This window comes from Oncorhynchus clarkii, chromosome 1 (assembly GCF_045791955.1).
Source record: "Oncorhynchus clarkii lewisi isolate Uvic-CL-2024 chromosome 1, UVic_Ocla_1.0, whole genome shotgun sequence".
In the NCBI taxonomy this organism is placed as follows: domain Eukaryota; kingdom Metazoa; phylum Chordata; class Actinopteri; order Salmoniformes; family Salmonidae; genus Oncorhynchus; species Oncorhynchus clarkii.
In genome coordinates this window covers 23,915,768-23,940,991 of record NC_092147.1, presented here as the reverse complement: position 1 = coordinate 23,940,991, position 25,224 = coordinate 23,915,768, and the positions used below count along the sequence as shown (strand labels likewise).

The 25,224-nt window shown below is 40.4% G+C and overlaps 1 protein-coding gene across 1 annotated transcript; it reads left to right on the top strand.

The window, feature by feature from the left end:
* Positions 1-111: 111 nt before the first annotated feature.
* On the top strand, positions 112-24,849 carry LOC139391354 (gigaxonin-like). The gene is made up of 12 exons (XM_071138929.1): positions 112-406; positions 764-961; positions 1,119-1,233; positions 1,512-1,862; positions 2,244-2,464; positions 4,094-4,215; positions 4,389-4,501; positions 4,887-5,036; positions 5,148-5,284; positions 19,931-20,065; positions 20,252-20,361; positions 20,522-24,849. Exons 2-12 carry the CDS (start codon positions 771-773, stop codon positions 20,701-20,703), a joined length of 1,827 nt encoding a protein of 608 aa, XP_070995030.1. The 5' UTR covers positions 112-406; positions 764-770; the 3' UTR covers positions 20,704-24,849.
* The last annotated feature ends 375 nt before the right edge of the window (positions 24,850-25,224 follow it).

Here is a 25,224-nt window from a genome sequence, read left to right as displayed (position 1 = left end):
TTTTGGTTAATAATGCAGCATTATTGCGTCTGACACATGCGCTTGGACCATTTGTGTGAAAACACTAGTGCTTTTTTTGTGGGCGTAACATGGGCGGATCCAAAATACAGTACATTTTGGCTCTGTTCGATTACTTTGAAGATGTATCCAACCTTTCTTCCTCGAGGTTTACATCTTCATATATAATGTAAATCAATGGTGCACACACGAATCTGTTTGAAAGCGGAAAGGTGAAAGGAAGGATTCAACATATATATATCGCAGGTCTGTGATTGATCCAATTAATGTATGGTTTGCTCAAAAGGAAAGACATTAAACGTTTTTCATTGGAGCCTGCTGAAAGCTTCTTCACGCCTACTTTACAGAAACTCACCGTCTGCCTCTGATTTGTGGTGATCCATGCAAGGTAACGTAATGCTACTGTGAATTGGGACGCACCCTGTTCTTTGTCTATGTCTAGCTAGCTAGCGGTAAAGTAGGTTACTATTATAACGTTAGTTAGCTATGCATGTCGCCGAAACCTGTCTGGTTTTATTGAAATGTGTGTGACCCTACCAAGTGTAACGATGTCACTTTTAATATTCAGCCAACAATTCAGTTCAGTCATTACTTATTGCTACAGTAACTCATTTATTATGCTGACGTTAGCATAGCCTACGTAGGCTAATCCTGTGTGAAACTAACACTGGCCGGTTAAATTGATTTATTCTCTGTGCCCTCATCCGGGCTGCTGTGTTAATAATAACGGGTTTTTCATCTGTAGGTACACAATGTCCACCTCTGATCCAGTGGTTAGCGCTGCAGGTTCGGTGGTATCGGACCCTCAACACTCTCAGAAACTTCTCAAGGCCCTTCGCTCATTCTGGATAGAACAATGCTTCCAAGACGCAGTGTTAGTACTGGAAGGGGAAAAGATTCCAGTCCAGAAAAACATTTTGGCTGCGGCTAGTCCATATATCAGGTAATTAGCTTTTGACATGCCATGGTTTAAAAAAATTTTTGACAGGGCTAGTTATGTAACATTGTTTCCCAGCTGTCAAGGGTGTGTCCCACTCTGTGCTTGCAGACTGTCAGTGCCCTTTCCTGTCATTCTGATACAGTATTCTGACATCCCATAGAACAAAGCTGAACTACAACCCTCCAAAGGAAGATGGATCCATGTACACCATTGAGCTTCAGGGAATCTCTGTCACTATCATGAAGCAGATCTTGGACTACATCTTTAGTGGGGAGGTAAGCAGTATGCAAATCTGTAGTAGGCCTACAGTAAAGTGAACACAAGTGGGATGGGTCAGATTACTTAAAACTGACCAGTACGTGTGATTCTTATACTGGTTTTTAAATTGCCAGTACTGATATTGTCCAGTAGGTTATATGCCTAACTCTTTTGAGAGAATCCATATTCATATCTATTTTAGAATTGTATAATATTCCAAAACATATTATGATACCTAGAACAATCCTGATGGTACACTTCTCCTTCCATCCCGCTCCTTGTTGTCTGTGTGTAGATCAGTCTGAGTGAGGACACCATTCAGGACATGGTCCAGGCCGCTGACCTGCTGCTCTTGACAGACCTGAAGTCCCTGTGCTGCCAGTTCCTGGAGAGCTGCATTGCTGCAGAGAACTGCATTGGGATCCGGCTTTTCTCTCTACATTACTGCCTTCACCATGTTCACCATGCTGCCACAGACTTCCTTCAGACACATTTCTGTGATGTGGCCGTCACAGAGGAGTTTAGGGAGTTACCTCCAGACCGGCTGTGCGAGATCCTGTCGATGGACAAGCTCAACGTGGGCAATGAGAAACATGTCCTGGAGGCTGTGGTGCGCTGGCTTGGCCATGACCTGGAGGAACGGAGGGTGAGGGCCTGTTCTACTGCTAGGGTGGTGGTGGTCCTGCCCTTATTTCTGTCTGTCTGTGTTATTTATTTAACTAGACAAGTCAGTTAAGAACAAATTCTTATTTACAATAAAGGCCTACCCTGGCCAAACCCAGACGACGCTGGGCCAATTGTGCGCCGCCCTATGGGACTCCCAATCACGGCCAGATGTGATACAGCCGGATGTGATACAAACATCTGCCTAAAGCATGGCTGTAAAATTACTACAATTATGGTCGAAGACTACTAAATAATTTGAAGGAATGTGTTTTTCGCACACAATTTGCCTATGCATTACTATTGGCCTTTTAGTTTATCCCCTGAGTAACATATTTTTGGTGTGTCCCCCCCTCCCCTCCAGGTGCACATGAAAGAGGTGATGTCATCGGTGTGGATCCAGGGGCTGGACCAGGGTTACCTGAGGGAGCAGATGTTAGGAGAGCCCTTGATGAGGGAGGTGATCCGGGAGTACTGCAACGCTCCACTGGGGGGCGCAACACTGCAGGGCGAGGCTCTTTTAGCCGCCTTCAAACCTCGTGGCTACTCGGAGTGCATTGTCACTGTAGGGGGGGAGGAGAGAGTGTGAGTATCTTCTAAGTCTCTTACTCTGGGACGATGTCCAGACATAAATGTCTATGCTGTTGAATGTGTACAGTGCCTTCAGAAAGTATTAATACCCCTTCACTTATTCCACATTTTGTTGTGTTACAGCATGAATTCAAAATAGATAACTTTTTTTCTCTCACCCATCTACACACAATACCCCATAATAATGACAAAGTGAAAACATGTTTTTAGAAATGTTAGCAAGTTCATGGAAAATGAATACAGAAATAACTTATTTACATAGGTATTCACACCCCTGAGTCAATCGTTTTTTTAGAAGCACCTTCGGCAGCGATTACAGCTGTGAGTCTTTCTGGGTAAGTCTCTAAGAGCTTTCCACACCTGGATTGCCATTATTCTTTATCAACATTATTTAAGCTCTGTCAAATTCATCTCCCAGTGTCTGGTGGAAAGCAGACTGAACCAGGTTTTCCTCTAGGATTTTGCCTGTGCTTAGCTCCATTCTGTTTCTTTTTTTTAATCCTGATAAACTCCCCAGTCCTTAACAATTATAAGCATACCCATAACATGATGCAGCCATCACTATACTTGTAAATATGGAGAGTGGTACTCCTAACACTTTGTTTTCAGGGAAAAAGTGAATTGCTTTGCCACATTTTTTGTAGTGTTACTTTAGTGATGCAGGTTTTGGAATATTTGTATTATGTACACGCTTCCTCCTTTTCACTCTGTCAATTAGGTTTATATTGTGGAGTAACTACAATGTTGATCCGTCCTCAGTTTTTTTTTTCCTTTCACAGCCATTAATCTCTAACTGTTTAAAAGTCACCATTGGCCTCATGGTGAAATCCCTGAGTGGTTTCCTTCCCCTCTGCCAACTGAGTTAGGAAGGATGCCTGTATCTTTGTTGTGAGTGGGTGTATTGATACACCATGTAAAGTGTCATTAATAACTTCACAATGCTCAAAGGGATATTCAATGTCTTTTTTTTTATCTACCAATGGGTGCATTGGAGAACCTTCCTTGTCTGTCACTTGTTAAGAACATTTTTACGCCTGAACTTATTTAGACTTGCCATAACATAGGGGTTGAAATTTCAGCTTCCCATTTTAAATGAATTTATAAAAGTTTCCAAAAACATCATTATACTTTGACATTATGGGGTATTGTGTGTGTAGGACAGTGACAAACAAAAATCTAAATTTAATCAAGTTTTTAAGTTGAGGTTGTAACACAACGAAATGTGGAAAAAGTCAAGTGTATGTGAATATTTTCTGAAGGCACTGTATATGACTCATACAATGTGGTCATAACACATGGATTCTAATTTTGATATATGCTGTGGTTTTGTGCACATGCTTGATAGATAAACAGTTTGTAATGGAAATTCATGCAAAACATTTAGATATCTGCAAGAAGAGAATGTATTAAGGACAGGAAGGGGAAAAACTGAGAATAGTGTGTGGTTGATCTACTGATAGAGCACATAGTGATTGAGGAGACTCTAGACAAGTAAGTAAAGTTGAAGGGGTGTTCTGGTGACACATAGACAGCGGATGAGGTTAGAGAAGGAGCCAGTGTGTCAGAGATAAAAACCAACAGGACTGACCACAATTGACGTCCTGTTATCTGGTTCCTGTTTAGAACGAGGAAGCCGTCAGCCATGATACGCTGCATGTGTCCACTCTATGACCCAAACCGCCAGCTGTGGATCGAGCTGGAACCAATGAGCATTGGGCGAATAGGGCATGGGGTGCTGGCAGCAGGTTGGTATTGGATCCAGACACAGTTTTACTGTTACATATGCACATACTTATACACAGTGCAGTCTTCATGGCAGCTAATGATTAGTTGATGGCTCCAACAATTCTCATGTAAGGCAAACCCAACCTAGTCTTAGTAATCAACAATAGATTAACCCCATTCTTTGTCCTCTCAGAGGGCCATCTCTTTGTGATGGGTGGCATGGATGAAACCAAGACAGTCCTGAGCAGTGGAGAGAAATATGACCCAAACACAAACACTTGGACCCCCATTCCTTCCATGAAACAGGTATTCTACAGTACTACTCCACACAACATTAAAAACTGCAACGTTTTTTTCTTTGCAATCCTTTCAACCTTTTCATTAGCACCATTCAACAATCTTGGTTCATAGACATTTCAAGTGGTATCATCTGAAGTTCTCACTTTAATTGGTTATGTAGACAAAATAAATGTCTTCCACTGAACTAAAGTGAATATTGTGGTATGTACATACATGACAATTTATTTAATCCATCAAATGTTCCATCTGTCCTTTTTACTTGTATACTCCCACTGGTAGCCATTTGTTTTGTTCTTCTCTATCCTCCTAAAGTGTGTTATTGTTCCAAGTGATGCCACTAGGGGTCAATGTTTCTCAGTATTATTAAGCCTTCTGCCATTTGTTTGGTCAGGCGAGGCAGAACTTTGGTGTTGCTGAGCTGGATGGGATGATCTATGTGTTGGGAGGAGAGGAAGAGGACATGGAGCTCCTGACTGTGGAGGTGTTCGACCCTCACTACAACACCTGGACAACCCAAACCAGCATGACCATGGTCCGCAAGGTGTGGCATGACATGAACATTTCCGGCTTCCAACTGAAATGTATAACAAACACATTCACAAATTGCATCCTTTCCAAATCTCTCACCACTTGCCCAACGATCTCTCCTCAGGTTGGCTGCTATGCCACCATGAAAAAGAAGATCTATGCCATGGGTGGTGGGTCATATGGAAAGCTGTACGACTCAGTAGAATCTTATGATCCAAAGACCCAGCAGTGGACTGCAATCTGCCCTTTGAAAGAGAGAAGGTACATAATCAAGTCAGTAGTTTGAATATACAGTATACAGTGGGGCAAAAAAGTATTTAGTCAGGCACCAATTGTGCAAGTTCTCCCACTTAAAAAGATGAGGCCTGTAATTTTCATCATAGGTACACTTCAACTATGACAGACAAAATGAGAAAAAAAAATCCAGAAAATCCCATTGTAGGATTTTTAATGAATTTATTTGCAAATTATGGTGGAAAATAAGTATTTGGTCACTAACAAACAAGCAAGATTTCTGGCTCTCACAGACCTGTAACTTCTTCTTTAAGAGGCTCCTCTGTCCTCCACTCGTTACCTGTATTAATGGCACCTGTTTGAACTTGTTATCAGTATAAAAGACACCTGTCCACAACCTCAAACAGTCACACTCCAAACTCCACTATGGCCAAGACCAACGAGCTGTCAAAGGACACCAGAAACAAAATTGTAGACCTGCACCAGGCTGGGAAGACTGAATCTTCAATAGGTAAGCAGCTTGGTTTGAAGAAATCAACTGTGGGAGCAATTATTAGGAAATGGAAGACATACAAGACCACTGATAATCTCCCTCGATCTGGGGCTCCACGCAAGATCTCACCCCGTGGGGTCAAAATGATCACAAGAACGGTGAGCAAAAATCCCAGAACCACACGGGGGGACCTAGTGAATGACCTGCAGAGAGCTGAGACCAAAGTAACAAAGCCTACCATCAGTAACACACTACGCCGCCAGGGACTCAAATCCTGCAGTGCCAGACGTGTCCCCCTGCTTAAGCCAGTACATGTCCAGGCCCGTCTGAAGTTTGCTAGAGAACATTTGGATGATCCAGAAGAAGATTGGGAGAATGTCATATGGTCAGATGAAACCAAAATATAACTTTTTGGTAAAAACTCAACTCGTCGTGTTTGGAGGACAAAGAATGCTGAGTTGCATCCAAAGAACACCATACCTACTGTGAAGCATGGGGGTGGAAACATCATGCTTTGGGGCTGTTTTTCTGCAAAGGGACCAGGACGACTGATCCGTGTAAAGGAAAGAATGAATGGGGCCATGTATTGTGAGATTTTGAGTGAAAACCTCCTTCCATCAGCAAGGGCATTGAAGATGAAACGTGGCTGGGTCTTTCAGCATGACAATGATCCCAAACACACCGCCCGGGCAACGAAGGAGTGGCTTCGTAAGAAGCATTTCAAGGTCCTGGAGTGGCCTATCCAGTCTCCAGATTTCAACTCCATAGAAAATCTTTGGAGGGAGTTGAAAGTCCGTGTTGCCCAGCAACAGCCCCAAAACATCACTGCTCTAGAGGAGATCTGCATGGAGGAATGGGCCAAAATACCAGCAACAGTGTGTGAACCTTGTGAAGACTTACAGAAAATGTTTGACCTCTGTCATTGCCAACAAAGGGTATATAACAAAGTATTGAGAAACTTTTGTTATTGACCAAATACTTATTTTCCACCATAATTTGCAAATTCAATTGAAAATCCTACAATGTGATTTTCTGGATTTTTTTTTTCTCATTTAGTTTGTCATAGTTGAAGGGTACCTATGATAAATTATAGGCCTCATCTTTTTAAGTGGGAGAACTTGCACAATTGGTGGGTGACTAAATACTTTTTTGCCCCACTGTATGTAGTGGGGTTGGAAATTGAAACCCTTGATAAAAATGAGAAGAAATTACTATATAAAATAAGTACTGAGCTATATTATATGCCAAAAAAAGTATTTTATACTAATACAATTGCTCAGAGAAATGTATTTTGTTTAACAAGTAATATAGGTTTCTCTCCCGTTTTCAATTACTTTCAATATCTCACTTTGTGAGGATAACAGCACTGACCCTTTTTCTAAAATGTTTTATGAGTTCGAGAACACATTAGGAGGATCATAGACCATTCCTCCATACAGAATCCTTCCAGATTCTTGATGTCCTTCGTCAACTGGTGTGCATGGTCAAAGAGCTCAATTTTCATGTCATCCAACAAATGTAAATGCCTGGAGTTTGTTAAACGACATGGACACTTGGATTGGAACTAGTGCTTTGGTCAGATGACATTAAAATAGAGCTCTTTGGCCACGCACACCAGTGGTGGGTTTGGCGCCGAAATGAGAATGCACAAGCAGAAAATAACCCCATACAGTGCCTTGCGAAAGTATTCGGCCCCCTTGAACTTTGCGACCTTTTGCCACATTTCAGGCTTCAAACATAAAGATATAAAACTGTATTTTTTTGTGAAGAATCAACAACAAGTGGGACACAATCATGAAGTGGAACGACATTTATTGGATATTTCAAACTTTTTTAACAAATCAAAAACTGAAAAATTGGGCATGCAAAATTATTCAGCCCCCTTAAGTTAATACTTTGTAGCGCCACCTTTTGCTGCGATTACAGCTGTAAGTCGCTTGGGGTATGTCTCTATCAGTTTTGCACATCGAGAGACTGACATTTTTTCCCATTCCTCCTTGCAAAACAGCTCGAGCTCAGTGAGGTTGGATGGAGAGCATTTGTGAACAGCAGTTTTCAGTTCTTTCCACAGATTCTCGATTGGATTCAGGTCTGGACTTTGACTTGGCCATTCTAACACCTGGATATGTTTATTTTTGAACCATTCCATTGTAGATTTTGCTTTATGTTTTGGATCATTGTCTTGTTGGAAGACAAATCTCCGTCCCAGTCTCAGGTCTTTTGCAGACTCCATCAGGTTTTCTTCCAGAATGGTCCTGTATTTGGCTCCATCCATCTTCCCATCAATTTTAACCATCTTCCCTGTCCCTGCTGAAGAAAAGCAGGCCCAAACCATGATGCTGCCACCACCATGTTTGACAGTGGGGATGGTGTGTTCAGTGTGATGAGCTGTGCTGCTTTTACGCCAAACATAACGTTTTGCATTGTTGCCAAAAAGTTCAATTTTGGTTTAATCTGACCAGAGCACCTTCTTCCACATGTTTGGTGTGTCTCCCAGGTGGCTTGTGGCAAACTTTAAACAACACTTTTTATGGATATCTTTAAGAAATGGCTTTCTTCTTGCCACTCTTCCATAAAGGCCAGATTTGTGCAATATACGACTGATCGTTGTCCTATGGACAGAGTCTCCCACCTCAGCTGTAGATCTCTGCAGTTCATCCAGAGTGATCATGGGCCTCTTGGCTGCATCTCTGATCAGTCTTCTCCTTGTATGAGCTGAAAGTTTAGAGGGACGGCCAGGTCTTGGTAGATTTGCAGGGGTCTGATACTCCTTCCATTTCAATATTATCGCTTGCACAGTGCTCCTTGGGATGTTTAAAGCTTGGGAAATCTTTTTGTATCCAAATCCGGCTTTAAACTTCTTCACAACAGTATCTCGGACCTGCCTGGTGTGTTCCTTGTTCTTCATGATGCTCTCTGCGCTTTTAACGGACCTCTGAGACTATCACAGTGCAGGTGCATTTATACAGAGACTTGATTACACACAGGTGAATTGTATTTATCATCATTAGTCATTTAGGTCAACATTGGATCATTCAGAGATCCTCACTGAACTTCTGGAGAGAGTTTGCTGCACTGAAAGTAAAGGGGCTGAATAATTTTGCACGCCCAATTTTTCAGTTTTTGATTTGTTAAAAAAGTTTGAAATATCCAATAAATGTCGTTCCACTTCATGATTGTGTCCCACTTGTTGTTGATTCTTCACAAAAAAAAAATACAGTTTTATATCTTTATGTTTGAAGCCTGAAATGTGGCAAAAGGTTGCAAAGTTCAAGGGGGCCGAATACTTTCGCAAGGCACTGTACCTACTGTAAAATATGGTGGTGGATCTTTGATGTTTTAGCATGTAAATCTTGGTGGGGGAAAAAAACATTAAGTGGGCTGCATGCCAGCAAAGCCACTAAACAATACATTAATTGTACAAACTATTGCACAAGGGGACAACGAGCGGATAAGAGGCAATCAGTAATTTCGATTAAGACATTAATGAGGGAGCTAGGACGGACGTAGTCAATATAACAATTTGTTCAGCACTTTTGAAATGTACAGCGTCAGAATTCAGAACATGGGCTGCTCTTAGAGTTCTCCCTGTACACCAATTCAGAACCGTAGGATAGATAAAGGGGGGCCTATAAGCAGACAATGAAAGCGCTTACCATTTTCAATGATTACATTTCTAAAAAACAAATGGTCATATGTGCACCACCAAGCCAGAAGAGTAGGTGAAATTAAGAGGTGAAAATAGACCAAATTATTAGGGTGAGGCACATGGGCTACTAACAGCTTTACTACACAACATACTCCTAGTATTACTTTCTTAGCTACAGTATACATATCTCCCTGGCATATTACAATTTATGCAGCAACATATAAGACATTTTTGGACTCACATTGTTGTGCTGTTCTCACTTGAACAGGAAGGTGGCGCGGCGGTCCTTGGTGGGCAAATTTTGTCATCAAACTCTGTCATCAGTCTGCCATTCTCTGGATTTATGGTGCTTTCAAGACAACTGGGAACTCAAAGAAAGAAAAAAAAGTTGAATCATGACGATGTCAGTGATTTTCAGGTCGTAGCTCTAGAAAAAGGCTTGAGTTCCGGATTTACAATTCCGAGTTGGATGAAAATTCAAAACTTATTTTCCCAGTCTTGGCTAGTTTTTCCCGAGTTCCCAGTTGTCTTGAACTCCCTAAAGTCAGATTTTGCAGTTCAGAGTTAACAGTTGTTTTGAGCGCGGCACAAATCATGCTTCATTGACCGCATGGCCAAAGTAGAATTTGTATAATTTGAAACTAGGAAAAGAGACCCTTAGACTTCAAATCAAATTTATTTATATAGCCCTTCGTACATCAGCTGATATCTCAAAGTGCTGTACAGAAACCCAGCCTAAAACCCCAAACAACAAGCAATGCAGGTGTAGAAGCACGGTGGCTAGGAAAAACTCCCTAGAAAGGCCAAAACCTAGGAAGAAACCTAGAGAGGAACCAGGCTATGTGGGGTGGCCAGTCCTCTTCTGGCTGTGCCAACTGTATTTTTTTGTGAAGAATCAACAACAAGTGGGACATAATCATGAAGTGGAAAGACATTTATTGGATATTTCAAACTTTTTTAACAAATCAAAAACTGAAAAATTGGGCGTGCAAAATTATTCAGCCCCCTTAAGTTAATACTTTGTAGCGTCACCTTTTGCTGCGATTACAGCTGTAAGTCGCTTGGGGTATGTCTCTATCAGTTTTGGACATCGAGAGACTGACATTTTTTTCCATTCCTCCTTGCAAAACAGCTCGAGCTCAGTGAGGTTGGATGGAGAGCATTTGTGAACAGCAGTTTTCAGTTCTTTCCACAGATTCTCGATTGGATTCAGGTCTGGACTTTGACTTGGCCATTCTAACACCTGGATATGTTATTTTTGAACCATTCCATTGTAGATTTTGCTTTATGTTTTGGATCATTGTCTTGTTGGAAGACAAATCTCCGTCCCAGTCTCAGGTCTTTTGCAGACTCCATCAGGTTTTCTTCCAGAATGGTCCTGTATTTGGCTCCATCCATCTTCCCATCAATTTTAACCATCTTCCCTGTCCCTGCTGAAGAAAAGCAGGCCCAAACCATGATGCTGCCACCACCATGTTTGACAGTGGGTATGGTGTGTTCAGGGTGATGAGCTGTGTTGCTTTTACGCCAAACATAACCATATCATCGCGTGACTACAAAATCACATCGATATGATGGTTATTATATCACTATTTGCGCTTGGTTTCCATCACCATTTCTTGCATAATTTATTTTACAGACCAAAAAAATCTCATTGTTGAACGAACAAATTATCTGTCTGCATCTATGAAATTGTACTGAAACTTCCTGTTTCCATCACAGCTGTCATCATTTTCTTTTATATGGTAGAACTTTACTCGTATAAAAACTGTAGATGGAAACGTGGTTAGTAAGGTATTTATTTGTTACCCAGAAATGGTTTGATATTGATATAGAAATGTCTGGTTTGGGCCTTTTTTTAAGGTCAATGGCATCATTAACTTTACCCAGTACCAGGATATTTTAGGCAAAAACCTGGTTGCCTCTGTCAGGAGGCTGAAACTTGGCTGCAAATGGATCTTCCAGCAAGACTATTTGCCCAAGTACACATACAAATCCACAAAGAAATAGTTCATTTGGCCACAAAATCAACATTTTGCAATGGCCATCTGTCTCCGGACTTAAAACCCCATTGAAAACCTGTGGTTTGAATTGAAGAGGGCAATCCATAAGTACAGAGGAAGGATATCAAGGACCTGGAAGGATTCTGTATGGAGGAATAGTCTAAGATCCCTTCCAATGTGTTGTACCACTCATAAAATATTTTACAAAACGGCTCAGTGCCGTTATCCTTGCAAGGTGAAAACGGGTGTCAGTAATTTTGACCCCTACCTTTTTGAGAAAAATAAATATAACTTTTTAAACGAAGTAATTATCTTTGAGCAATTGTATTAGTATAAAACAAATAACTTACCAGTTTCTTTTGCATACAATACAGCTCAGTATTTTAATTATTTATTTTATACAGATGTCAGGTTTTACTTCAGAAATGATTCAACTTTATTGTCCACATTTAGATGAGAGGTGAAGACAAAGGCTATTTTCCAAGTAACACGTTATACATTGTAATACAGTTTTTTTTATTTTATTGCTTTTGTACTATTTTCTAAACTCTTAGTACGAAACTCCAAACTGGTAACTTGTAACGCAACCATTCTTACATTCAAAACCTTTCATCGTGCATTAATTTTGTTTGTAGACATCTTTCACCACACAACCATTGATCCAAAATATGAGTTTACTGTGAAATATAATGAGTACATTGGTTTAATCACAAACACAACATAATGATATCTTCTCAATTTAGTTATTTTTAACAACCAGTTAATCCAATAGCAAAACATGTAATGTAGCATGCTACAGTCCTGTAAATTACAGTACATTACACTCTTTTCACATTAGGCAATACACTTGCACTACTGAACATCACATTTCCATCATCTCTATCCCATGTGTGATCATCTTTCACAATTTTGATTTTATTTTGATTGAACCTTTATTTAACCAGGAAGGGCTCATTGAGATTTAAAATCTCTTTTTCAAGAGCGTCCTGGCCAAGATGGGCAGCACCAAGTCATTACAAAAATTACAGACAAACAACATAAAAACCATAGAATTCACAGGAGTATAACAAAATCAAAAACAGCAAATTAAAAACATTGACAGGCCAGGGAATCAGTCTCAAGATCATTCATCAGTGATTTAAAAAGTTCTTCCAGTTTAAAAGTATTTTGCAAGGTGTTCCAAGACAATGGCGCAGAGTACATAAAAGCCCTTTTACCAAATTCAGTTCGGACATTTGGAACAGTTAGCAGGATAATGTCCAGCGACCGAAGAGAGTACCCACCACATTTCTGAACAATAAAATGCCCAAATAAAAAGGTAGTAAACCCAAAATGGCTTTGTAAATAAAAGTATACCAGTGACTGAGCCTACGATTGACTAGAGAAGGCCAGCCAACCCTGGTATACAAAGTGCAGTAGTGCGTAAGGGTTTTGCAGTTTTAAAATAAATCTCAAAGTGCAATGGTAAAGAGTGTCAATTGATCTCAAACACTGAGCGGAAGCATTCATATATAAAATATCCCCATAGTCTAGTAAGGGCATAAATGTAGCTGATACTAGCCTCCTTCTGGCTTCAAAAGAAAAACAGGCATTATTCCTAAAATAACATCCCAATTTCAGCTTTCATTTTTTTGTAAGTTGTTGAATATGCAATTTAAAAGAGGCCGTCATCAATTAAAATTCCAAGATATTTATATGAGGTTAGTCTAAATCTCATTGCCCTGACAGGTAATAATAGGTGAAAAGTTGAGAAGTCTATATCTTGCTTTAGAAAACACCATTAGTTTAGTTTTGTCAGTATTGAGGATAAGCTTCAATTGACACAAGGTATGTTGAACAGTATAAAAAGCAGTTTGCAAGTTCTGGAATGCTTTTGTAAGAGACTAGGCATAACAGTATCATCAGCATAAAAATGAAGTTGTGCATTTTGAACAATTGTGTCTAAATTATTTATATAAATAGTGAATAAGAGAGGACCACAGAGCCTTGGGGCACACCATTAGACAGACAATTTAACAGACATGAGCCCATCAAATTGAGTGCACTGAGTTCTATCAGACAGATAGTTAGCAAACCATGCAACTGCATGCTCTGAAAGACCTACACTCAATAATCTATGCTTTAGCATGATCAACTGTATCAAAAGCCTTAGAGACATCAATAAAAAGTGAGACACAGTGCTGTTTTTTGTCAAGGGCTTCAGTGAAATCATTTAAAACCTTCATGGCTGCTGTGCTATGCCTCTTCCTGAAGCCCGATTGGTACATTGATAAAATAGAGTTAGTAAATAAAAACTCTTTTAGCTGTTCCCTTACAAGGGTTTCAAGTATTTTCACCAGGGGTGACAGCTTTGCGATTGGCCTATAATTATTTAAAATAGTTTGATCTCCCCCTTTTTTAAAAGTGGTAGGACAAAAAAAAATCCAAAGATCTGGAAATCAGCATTACATTCCAGGGTTAGATTGAACAGATGTGTAAGTGGTTCAGCTATGAAATCAGCTGCCAGATTTAAAAAGCAGGGATCCAGAAGATCAGGACCTGCAGGCTTTCTCTGATCTAAGGATTTCAGGGATTTATGTACCACCTGCACTGAGAATGGCAAAAAGCAATGTAATCAAATTAAAGAAACATCATGTTTAGCAGGCACTAGTTTGCAGCAAGCCTGTCTTGAGCATTTGGCTAAAGGTTCTCTCATTGAAATTGCAGTAAATATCCTCATTGTTCATGCACCTGGGGAAAACCCTTTTGGTATGGCGAGTCCAAACCTGACATGCACTGTAGGTCTGGATTGAAATCATTCCATGCCTCGTCCATGGCCTTTTGGATACATGTTTACTGTATAGGGGATGCATTTCTTTCTTGTTTTGGACTTTCTGGATTATTTGAAATTGTAGTGACAGAAACACAAGCATTTCGCTGCAGCTGCTGTAACACCTGCTAATCTGTACATGTCTGATCTTGTCAGATATGATTTTACTTCACAGCAAGTTTACAATAGTCATCATAGTAGTACATTCGAGTATATATCGTACTTTTTATGTTTATACTTCAGACATACAGAACTAGTCAAAGGTTTGGACACTCCTACTCATTCCAGGGTTTTTCTTTATTTTTACTTTTTTTTGTAGAATAATAGTGAAGACAAACTATGAAATAACACATTTAATCATGTAGTAACCAAAAAAGTGTTAAACAAATCAAAATATATTTTAGATTCTTCAAAGTAGCCACGCTTTGCCCTGATGACAGCTTTGCACATTCTTGGCATTCTCTCATCCAGCTTCATGAGGTTGTTATCTGGAATGCATTTCAATTAACAGGTGTGCCTTGTTAATTTGTGGAATTTCTTTTCCTTAATGTGTTTGGGCCAATTAGTTGTGTTGTGACGAGGTAGGGGTGGTATACAGAAGATGGCCCTATTTGGTGAAAGACCAAGTCCATAATATGGCAAGAACAGCTTAAATAAACAAAGAGAAACGACAGTCCATAATTACTGTAAGACATGAAGGTCAGTCAGTCCGGATAATTTTAAAGAACTTTGAACGTTTCTTTAATTGCAGTCACAAAAACCATCAAGCGTATGATGAAACTGGCTCTCAGGAAAGGAAGACTCTGAGTTACCTCTGCTGCAGTGGATAAGTTCATTATAGTTAACTGAACCTCAGATTGCAGCCCAAATAAATGCTTCACGGAGTTCAAGCAACAGACACATCTCAACATCAACTGTTCAGAGGAGACTGCGTGAATCAGGCATTCATGGTCGAATTGCTACAAAGAAACCACTACTAAAGGACACCAATAGTAAGAAGAGACTTGCTTGGGCCAAGAAACACAAGCAATGGACATTAGACCGGTGGAAATCTGTCCTTTGGTCTGATGAGTCAAAATTTGAGATTTTTTGTTCCAACCGCCATGTCTTTGTGAGACGTAGAGAAGATGAACGGATGATCTCGGCATGTGTGGTTCCCACTATGAAGCAAGGAGGAGGAGGTGTGGGTGTGCTATGCTGGTGACACTGTCTGTGATTTATTTAGAATTCAAGGCACACTTAACCAGCATGGCTACTCCAGAATTCTGCAGCGATACGCCATTCCATCTGGATTGCGCATAGTCCCACTATCATTTGTTTTTCAACAGGACAATGACCCAACACACCTCCAGGCAGTGGGAGGGCTGCATCAGATGACCTGGCCTCAACAATCACCTGACCTCAAACCAATTGAGATGGTTTTAGATGAGTTTGATCGCAGAGTGAAGGAAAAGCAGCCAACAAGTGCTCAGCATATGTGGGAATGCCTTCAAGACTGTTGGAAGAGCATTCCAGGTGAAGCTGGTTGAGAGAATGCCAAGAGTGTGCAAAGCTGTCATCAAGGCAAAGGGCGGCTACTTTGAAGAATCTCAAATGTAAAATATATTTTGATTTGTTTAACACTTTTGTTGCTTACTAAATGATTCCATATGTGTATTTCATAGATTTGATGTCTTCACTATTAGTCTACAATGTAGAAAATTGTAAAAAAAAATAAAGAAAAACCCTTGAATTAGTAGGTGTGTCCAAACTTTTGACTGATACTGTACATTTTCATGAATACATTTTTGCCGCATAGAAAGTGGTAACAGTGCACCAAGTCTGGAACCAACAGGACTCTGAACAGCTTCTAACCCCCCCCCCCCCTTCTAAACAACATTGCTAAATATCTAATCAAATTGCTACTCTGACTACCTGCATTGACCCTTTTTTTGCACTAACTCTCTTGCACTAACTAACTCTATGCACCCACACTGGACTTTACCCACACTGGACTTTACCCACACACTCATACATACTTACACTGACACCTCAACACACACACTTTCACACTCACCACATAAGCTGCAACAACTGTCTATTAACTATCCTGTTGTCTAGTCACTTTACCCCTACCTATATGTACAGTACGTCGCTACTTAAATTACCTCGTACCCCTGCACATCGACTCAGTACTGGTACTCCTTGTATACTGAGTGTACAAACATTAGGAACATCTGCTCTTTCCATCACATAGCTTTCACCTGGTCAGTCTATGATCCCTTATTGATGTCACTTGTTAAATCCACTTCAATCACTGTAGATGAAGGGGAGGAGATGGGTTAAAGATGGGTTTTTATGCCTTGAGACATGGATTATGTATGTTGGCCATTCAGAGGATGAATGGGCAAGACAAAAATGTAAGTGCCTTTGAACAGGGTATGTTCGTAGGTGCCAGGCGCACAGGTTTGAGTGTGTCAGGAACTGCAACCCTGCTGGGTTTTTCATGCACAGCAGTTTCCTGTGTGTATCAAGAATGGTCCACCACCCAAAGGACATCCAGCCAACTTGACACAACTGTGGGAAGCATTGGAGTCAACATGGGACAGCGTCCCTGTAGAATGCTTTCGACACCAGAGTCCATGCTCTGACGAATTGAAGCTGTTCTGAGGGCAAAAGGGGGTTCAACTCAATATTAGGAGGGTGTTTCTGTTTTGTACACTCAGTGTATATAACCACGTTATTTTCTACTCTGTATATAGCCACGGTATTTTCTACTCTGTATATAGCCACGGTATTTTCTACTCTGTATATAGCCACGGTATTTTCTACTCTGTATATAGCCATGGTATTTTCTACTCTGTATAGCCATGGTATTTTCTACTCTGTATATAACCACATTATTTTCTACTCTGTATATAGCCACGGTATTTTCTACTCTGTATATAGCCACGGTATTTTCTACTCTGTATATAGCCACGGTATTTTCTACTCTGTATATAGCCATGGTATTTTCTACTCTGTATAGCCATGGTATTTTCTACTCTGTATATAACCATGGTATTTTCTACTCTGTATATAACCACAGTATTTTCTACTCTGTATATAGCCACGGTATTTTCTACTCTGTATATAGCCACGGTATTTTCTACTCTGTATATAACCACTGTATTTTCTACTCTGTATATAGCCACGGTATTTTCTACTCTGTATATAGCCACGGTATTTTCTACTCTGTATATAACCACGGTATTTTCTACTCTGTATATAACCACGGTATTTTCTACTCTGTATATAACCACGGTATTTTCTACTCTGTATATAACCATGGTATTTTCTACTCGGTATATAGCCATGGTATTTTCTACTCTGTATACAGTGCCTTGCGAAAGTATTCGGCCCCCTTGAACTTTGCGACCTTTTGCCACATTTCAGGCTTCAAACATAAAGATATAAAACTGTATTTTTTGTGAAGAATCAACAAGTGGGACACAATCATGAAGTGAAACGACATTTATTGGATATTTCAAACTTCTTTAACAAATCAAAAACTGAAAAATTGGGCGTGCAAAATTATTCAGCCCCTTTACTTTCAGTGCAGCAAACTCTCTCCAGAAGTTCAGTGAGGATCTCTGAATGATCCAATGTTGACCTAAATGACTAATGATGATAAATACAATCCACCTGTGTGTAATCAAGTCTCCGTATAAATGCACCTGCACTGTGATAGTCTCAGAGGTCCGTTAAAAGCGCAGAGAGCATCATGAAGAACAAGGAACACACCAGGCAGGTCCGAGCTACTGTTGTGAAGAAGTTTAAAGCCGGATTTGGATACAAAAATATTTCCCAAGCTTTAAACATCCCAAGGAGCACTGTGCAAGCGATAATATTGAAATGGAAGGACAGACCACTGCAAATCTACCAAGACCTGGCCGTCCCTCTAAACTTTCAGCTCATACAAGGAGAAGACTGATCAGAGATGCAGCCAAGAGGCCCATGATCACTCTGGATGAACTGCAGAGATCTACAGCTGAGGTGGGAGACTCTGTCCATAGGACAACAATCAGTCGTATATTGCACAAATCTGGCCTTTATGGAAGAGTGGCAAGAAGAAAGCCATTTCTTAAAGATATCCATAAAAAGTGTTGTTTAAAGTTTGCCACAAGCCACCTGGGAGACACACCAAACATGTGGAAGAAGGTGCTCTGGTCAGATGAAACCAAAATTGAACTTTTTGGCAACAATGCAAAACGTTATGTTTGGCGTAAAAGCAACACAGCTCATCACACTGAACACACCATCCCCACTGTCAAACATGGTGGTGGCAGCATCATGGTTTGGGCCTGCTTTTCTTCAGCAGGGACAGGGAAGATGGTTAAAATTGATGGGAAGATGGATGGAGCCAAATACAGGACCATTCTGGAAGAAAACCTGATGGAGTCTGCAAAAGACCTGAGACTGGGACGGAGATTTGTCTTCCAACAAGACAATGATCCAAAACATAAAGCAAAATCTACAATGGAATGGTTCAAAAATAAACATATCCAGGTGTTAGAATGGCCAAGTCAAAGTCCAGACCTGAATCCAATCGAGAATCTGTGGAAAGAACTGAAAACTGCAGTTCACAAATGCTCTCCATCCAACCTCACTGAGCTCGAGCTGTTTTGCAAGGAGGAATGGGAAAAAATGTCAGTCTCTCGATGTGCAAAACTGATAGAGACATACCCCAAGCGACTTACAGCTGTAATCGCAGCAAAAGGTGGCGCTACAAAGTATTAACTTAAGGGGGCTGAATATTTTTTTTTTCAGTTTTTGATTTGTTAAAAAAGTTTGAAATATCCAATAAATGTCGTTCCACGTCATGATTGTGTCCCACTTGTTGTTGATTCTTCACAAAAAAATACAGTTATATCTTTATGTTTGAAGCCTGAAATGTGGCAAAAGGTCGCAAAGTTCAAGGGGGCCGAATACTTTCGCAAGGCACTGTATAGCCATGGTATTTTCTACTCTGTATATAGCCACGGTATTTTCTACTCTGTATATAGCCACGGTATTTTCTACTCTGTATATAGCCACGGTATTTTCTACTCTGTATATAACCATGGTATTTTCTACTCTGTATATAGCCACGGTATTTTCTACTCTGTATATAGCCACGGTATTTTCTACTCTGTATATAGCCACGGTATTTTCTACTCTGTATATAACCATGGTATTTTTACTCGTCATTTTTATTATTCACTGTGTATTTATTCCTCGTGTTTATTTTTTTATTCGATTTTCTATCTTATCTTTAACTCTGCATTGTTGGAAAAGGACCCGTAAGTAAACATTTTCACCTGTTGTCTACGAAGCATGTGACAAATAACATTTGATTTGAACTAAGAGTTGTGGAGCAGTTCCACATACTTGTAAAAATTGCACCAAAGTGATTAAAAAACTAACAGTGAACAATTGCATGCACTTATTATACTGACAATATATTAGGTTAGATTACATAACTGCATTCTGTCTATTGTATTTCCACCCAAGAGGTCGAGAATAAGGTCAGAAGCATAGCTGCGTCCCCAGATGAACTCGTATTTTTAAAGTATATTTTTCATCCCTTCAAAGACCACAGAAGATGAATGTTACACAAAGTCTCCTGTGGTGGATTTGTTTAGTGTTGGTGTTATTAATGTTAATCTTTTGATGAGTGACCCCTGACCTGATATTACGGTGGGGATGTCTCTGCCTGCAGGTTTGGCTCAGTGGCGTGTGGTGTGGGTCAGGAGCTCTATGTGTTTGGAGGCGTGAGGAGCCGTGACTCAGACAACCCAGAATCCAGCACCATGACCACCTGCAAGTCCGAGTTTTTCCATGATGAGATGAAAAGGTCAATAATAGGGCTTACTTTGATCAAATACATCCTTGTTTTCATTCATGCTTTAGCCAGAACGGTTATAGACTGGGTGTATCCTTGTTACCTAAAGACGAAGAGACCTTATATTTACTGTGTTTGTAAATTATCAACATCTTTCAATCATTTTTTTTTTTTTTTGCCCAACCACACTGTGTCCAGATGGATATACCTGGACGACCAGAATCTCTGTGTTCAGACCAGTTCCTCCTTTGTGTATGGAGCTGTCCCCATTGGAGTCAGCATTTATGTGGTGGGAGACCTAGACACTGGTGAGTTAAAGGCTGTGCCAATAGAATGTAAATATTATATGTTTATGTAATGGACTCCTGAAGCATATTACAACAACTTGGCAAGCATTTGGGGGGGGGTGTACACAGCTGGCAATCCCCTGAGGGCAATATCAATATATATTTTCCTCCCTCTGCGTAGGTACAACCTATGACTATGTGAGGGAATTCCGTCGTAGCTCGGGGACGTGGCACCGCACCAAGCCCATGCTGACATCTGATCTGTGCAAGACGGGCTGTGCAGCCCTGCGCATCGCTAACTGCAAACTGTTCCGTCTGCAGCTGAAGCAGGGCCTGTTTAGACACAGGGTCCCATCGTCATAGAAAGCACCTAAAGGAGTGGCATTGTCTCCACATCTTTTGGCTATGGGCACAGCAATGGGACATAAGAATGGAGGTTGAAGAAGGAACCCTCCAATGGGGGTGTTGGGAGTATTTATCTGCATATTTTGCTGACTTTCTTAGGGTTCATGAGGGTATTGTATGTGCGATCTTGCTTGAAGAGGGATCACTTTTTAAACATGGCCTTATTTCATTGCAATTTAACAGTGGGAATGATTTGTAAATAGATTTTACTGACATTCCCCATTTGCTTTTTATGTTTACTACATTTTTGCTGCTGCTTGGTGGGTTTTAGAGAATGTAACACTATTTTTAAGGGGTGAAAAGGAAGAATTACATTTTAGCAGACACGCTTATCCAGAGCCACTTACAGGAACAATTAGATTAAAGTGCCTTGTTCAAGGGCACATCTACACATTTTTCACCTAGTCGGCTCGGGAATTTAAACCAGCGACCTTTCACTTAACCACTAGGCTCCCTGCCGCCTAGTAGTACTGTAATTTGTAATCACTTAGTCTGTCATTTTTAAGGAAAATCTAGACCCATGTCTAACACTGTATTTTTTTTGTTATGAGTCAGTGAATGTCAACTACAGATGCATAACTAGATTCACAAAAGGACAAATGCTGTTTTTGGCCTATGACAACTAGAGATACACAAGGAGACTTCTAAAATAACATGTGGTTTTAGTTGTTCCCTTAGCTAAGGGACTTGTGGCCTATAAAATAATCTTTACTCAAAATCTTAACTTAAAATAGACTTTCTAAATAGACAGTTTATAGTGCTTAATGCCAAAAGCTGGAGCATAGCACATATTTCAATGGTTACTGGTGATATACTGTATACACTGAGTGTATAAAACATTAGGAACACCTGCTCTTTCCACGACAGACTGACCAGGTGAAAGCTATGATCCCTTATTGATGTCACCTGTTAAATCCACTTCAATAAGTGTAGATGAAGGGGGGAGACAGGTTAAAGAAGGATTTTCAAGCTTTGAGACAATTGAGACATGGATTGTGTCTGTGTGCCATTCAGAGGGTGAATGGGCAAGACAAAGGATTTAAGTGCTTGTGAACAGGTTATGGTAGTAGGTGCTTGGCACACCGGTTTGAGTGGGTCGAGAACTGCAACACTGCTGGGTTTTTCACACTCAACAGTTTCCAGCCTATCAAGAATGGTCGACCACCGAAAGGACATCCAGCCAACTTGACACAACTGTGGGAAGCATTGGCGTCAACATGTGCCAGGGTCTCTGTGAAATGCTTTCCTCAACTTGTAGTTCATGCCCTGACGAATTGAGGATGTTCTGAAGGCAAAAGGGGGTGCAACTCAATATTAGGTGTTCCTAATGTTTTGTGCACTGTGTGTGTGTGTGTGTATATATAAACGGTACTGTATCCTAAGTGAAATCTCTTCATGACATGAATGTAAGGCTGAGTTAAGCATTTTCCTGCAGTGCCATTGGTTTCTCTTCAACCAAGCACTCCAGGAACAGTGTGGGTCAGAAATAGATGTAGAGTTACTAGTGTCACTCTTAAAGTTGCTGCATGGTCAATCCAACATCTGCATTGGCCATGCAGCATTTACGGTGATACGGCCTCTGTAGAAGTCCGGGCATCCATACTTCTTGCGCTTTGCAGAGCTGTTGTCAAGTAAGTGCGTTTGTTTATACAGGACCTCCCGCCCCCACCTACCGTCAACCAATCATGTAAATGCGGAGCTACAGTTGAAGTCGGAAGTTTACATACACCTTAGCCAAATACATTTAAACAAAGTTTTTCACAATTCCTGACATTTAATCCTAGTAAAAATTCTCTGTCTTAGGTCAGTTAGGATCACCACTTTATTTTAAGAATGTGAAATGTCAGAATAATAGTAGAGAATTATTTCAGCTTTTATTTCTTTCATCACATTCCCAGTGGGTCAGAAGTTTCCATACACTCAATTCGTATTTGGTAGCATTGCCTTTAAATTCTTTAACTTGGGTCAAACGTTTCAGGTAGCATTCCACAAGCTTCCCACAATAAGTTGGGTGAATCTTGGCCCATTCCTCCTGACATAGCTGGTGTAACTGAGTCAGGTTTGTAGGCCTCCTTGCTCGCACATGCTTTTTCAGTTCTGCCCACAAATTTTCAATGGGATTGAGGTCCAGTCTTTGTGATGACCACTCCAATACCTTGACTTTGTTGTCCTTAAGCCACTTTGCCACAACTTTTGAAGTATGCTTGGGGTCATTGTCCATTTGGAAGACCCATTTGCAACCAAGCTTTAACTTCCTGACTGATGTCTTGATGTTGCTTCAATATATCCATATAATTTTCCATCCTCATTGATGCCATTTATTTTGTGAAGTGCACCAGTCCTTCCTGCAGCAAAGCACCCCCACAACATGATGCAGCCACCCCCGTGCCTCACGGTTGGGATGGTGTTCTTCGGGATGCAAACCTCCCCCGTTTTCCTCCAAACATAAGTTATATTTTTGTTTCATCAGACCAGAGGACATTTCTCCAAAAAGTCTGATCTTTGTCCCCATGTGCAGTTGCAAACCGTGGTCTGGCTTTTTTATGGCTGTTTTGGAGCAGTGGCTTCTTCCTTGCTGAGCGGCCTTTCAGGTTAGGTCGATTTAGGACTTGTTTTACTGTGGATATAGATACTTTTGTACCTGTTTCCTCCAGCATCTTCACAAGGTCCTTTGCTGTTGTTCTGGGATTGATTTGTACTTTTCGCACCAAAGTATTTTAATCTCTAGGAGACAGAACGCGTCTCCTTCCTGAGCGGTACGACGGCTGCGTGGTCCCATGGTGTTTATACTTGCATACTATTGTTTGTACAGTTGAACGTGGTACCTTCAGGCATTTGGAAATTTCTTCCAAGGATGATCCAGACTTGTGGAGGTCTCCAATTTTTTTTCTGAGGTCTTGGCTGATTTCTATTGATTTTTCCATGATGTCAAGCAAAGAGGCACTGAGTTTGAAGGTAGGTCTTGAAATACATCCACAGGTGCACCTCCAATTCACTCCAATTATGTCAATTAGCCTATCAGAAGCTTCTAAAACCATGACATCATTTTCTGGAATTTTACAAGCTGTTTAAATGCACAGTCGACTTGGTGTATGTAAACGTCTGACCCACTGGAATTGTGATACAGTGAATTATAATCTGTAAACAATTGTTGGAAAAATTACCTAAAAATAGATGTCCTAACCAACTTGCCAAACTATCTTTTGTTAACAAGAAATTTGTGGAGTGGTTGAAAAACAGGTTTTAATGACTCCAACCTAAGTGTATGTAAACTTCCGACTTCAACTGTATATGGAGCCCTCTGCATTGTTACAAAATTTGGGAGGTCCATGGCGATGCGGTACAGATCTCAATTTGGCATCTTTATGCCTCCGGAGGCTCTGCAATTGCGTCGCACCCTCCATTAGGGAGACTCAGACCACATTTTCGGATCAAGCATAAATTGGATTTTAAGTTGCTGGGTGTAATTGGCTGATGACCTTTGAACTGGCTTTTCAGTCAGTGGACAAATTTGGCATCTGTTGACCCCATTTGTTCTGTGTGAGTTACAGCTGTTGCTTTCCGTCTCAATAGAAGGGCAACTCATCACCTATACACTACAGCACACACAGACACATACAGTATTAGAGAAAATGCATTCACACACACACACTTAATGCCTTATTAATGCAGCCAACAGAGCTCAGGACACCTCTGAAAAGCACCAAGAACACATATTATACTGTATCACAATCTCCCCTTAACACTGTTTACTTGCAGCATGTTACAGTGTATTGCTGAGAGATACTCAACATTCCAGTGTCCCTCACACAGTTTAAACACTATCCACATTCAGTGGTCGAAACAGTGCTTTCACAAAACATTCACCCATTTTGTAGCTATCAAAACACTTTGATGCACTTAAGCACTGTTCTTCTGGGAATTCTGCAATAGTACCATCAAGTGGTTGTTAACCAAAATAGGGATGTGAGAGGAACAAATTCAAAGCTATTTGTATTTTGTATTCAATTCTGTGGTGTAGCAAGGAAGGTGTCATGGAATGAGCTCAATCATGAGTGTCTTTTGGTTTAACAAAATGGATTAAACACGACTCTGTGTGGTCAACTGGGTAGTTATTCCTCTGTGACTTCAGCCCTGCTTGAAGTGGTTTAAATCAAGTAGCATTCAGGATGTTTTTTATATTCAGGGGTTACTGAGGAGTTATTTCCCCAAATAATCCATTATATTTTGGTTATTGTTGATTTTTTTGGAAAAAGTAGTTAACCAAGAGAATCCTCTCCAGAAGTGTGTGTATACAGTCCAAAAATGTTTCTCATGTCATCAGTCAAGTTAAGATATTGGACTTTCAAGAAGCAAAAGCAAACAGCCATATGGTGCATTTTAAATGATGATGATGTGGATGGTGACTCTTTGCTTCCTGAAAGACCAATATCTTTAAAACTTGACTGCTGTTGTCTCATTTTTTTATAAAAAATTGCC

Bases quoted from the DNA above. Each gene is read 5' to 3' on its own strand.
- LOC139391354 (XM_071138929.1), top strand. From the start codon at position 771: ATGTCCACCTCTGATCCAGTGGTTAGCGCTGCAGGTTCGGTGGTATCG. The intron at 1,234-1,511 runs GTAAGCAGTATG...GTCTGTGTGTAG, and splicing joins ACTACATCTTTAGTGGGGAG to ATCAGTCTGAGTGAGGACAC. The intron at 1,863-2,243 runs GTGAGGGCCTGT...CCTCCCCTCCAG, and splicing joins ATGACCTGGAGGAACGGAGG to GTGCACATGAAAGAGGTGAT.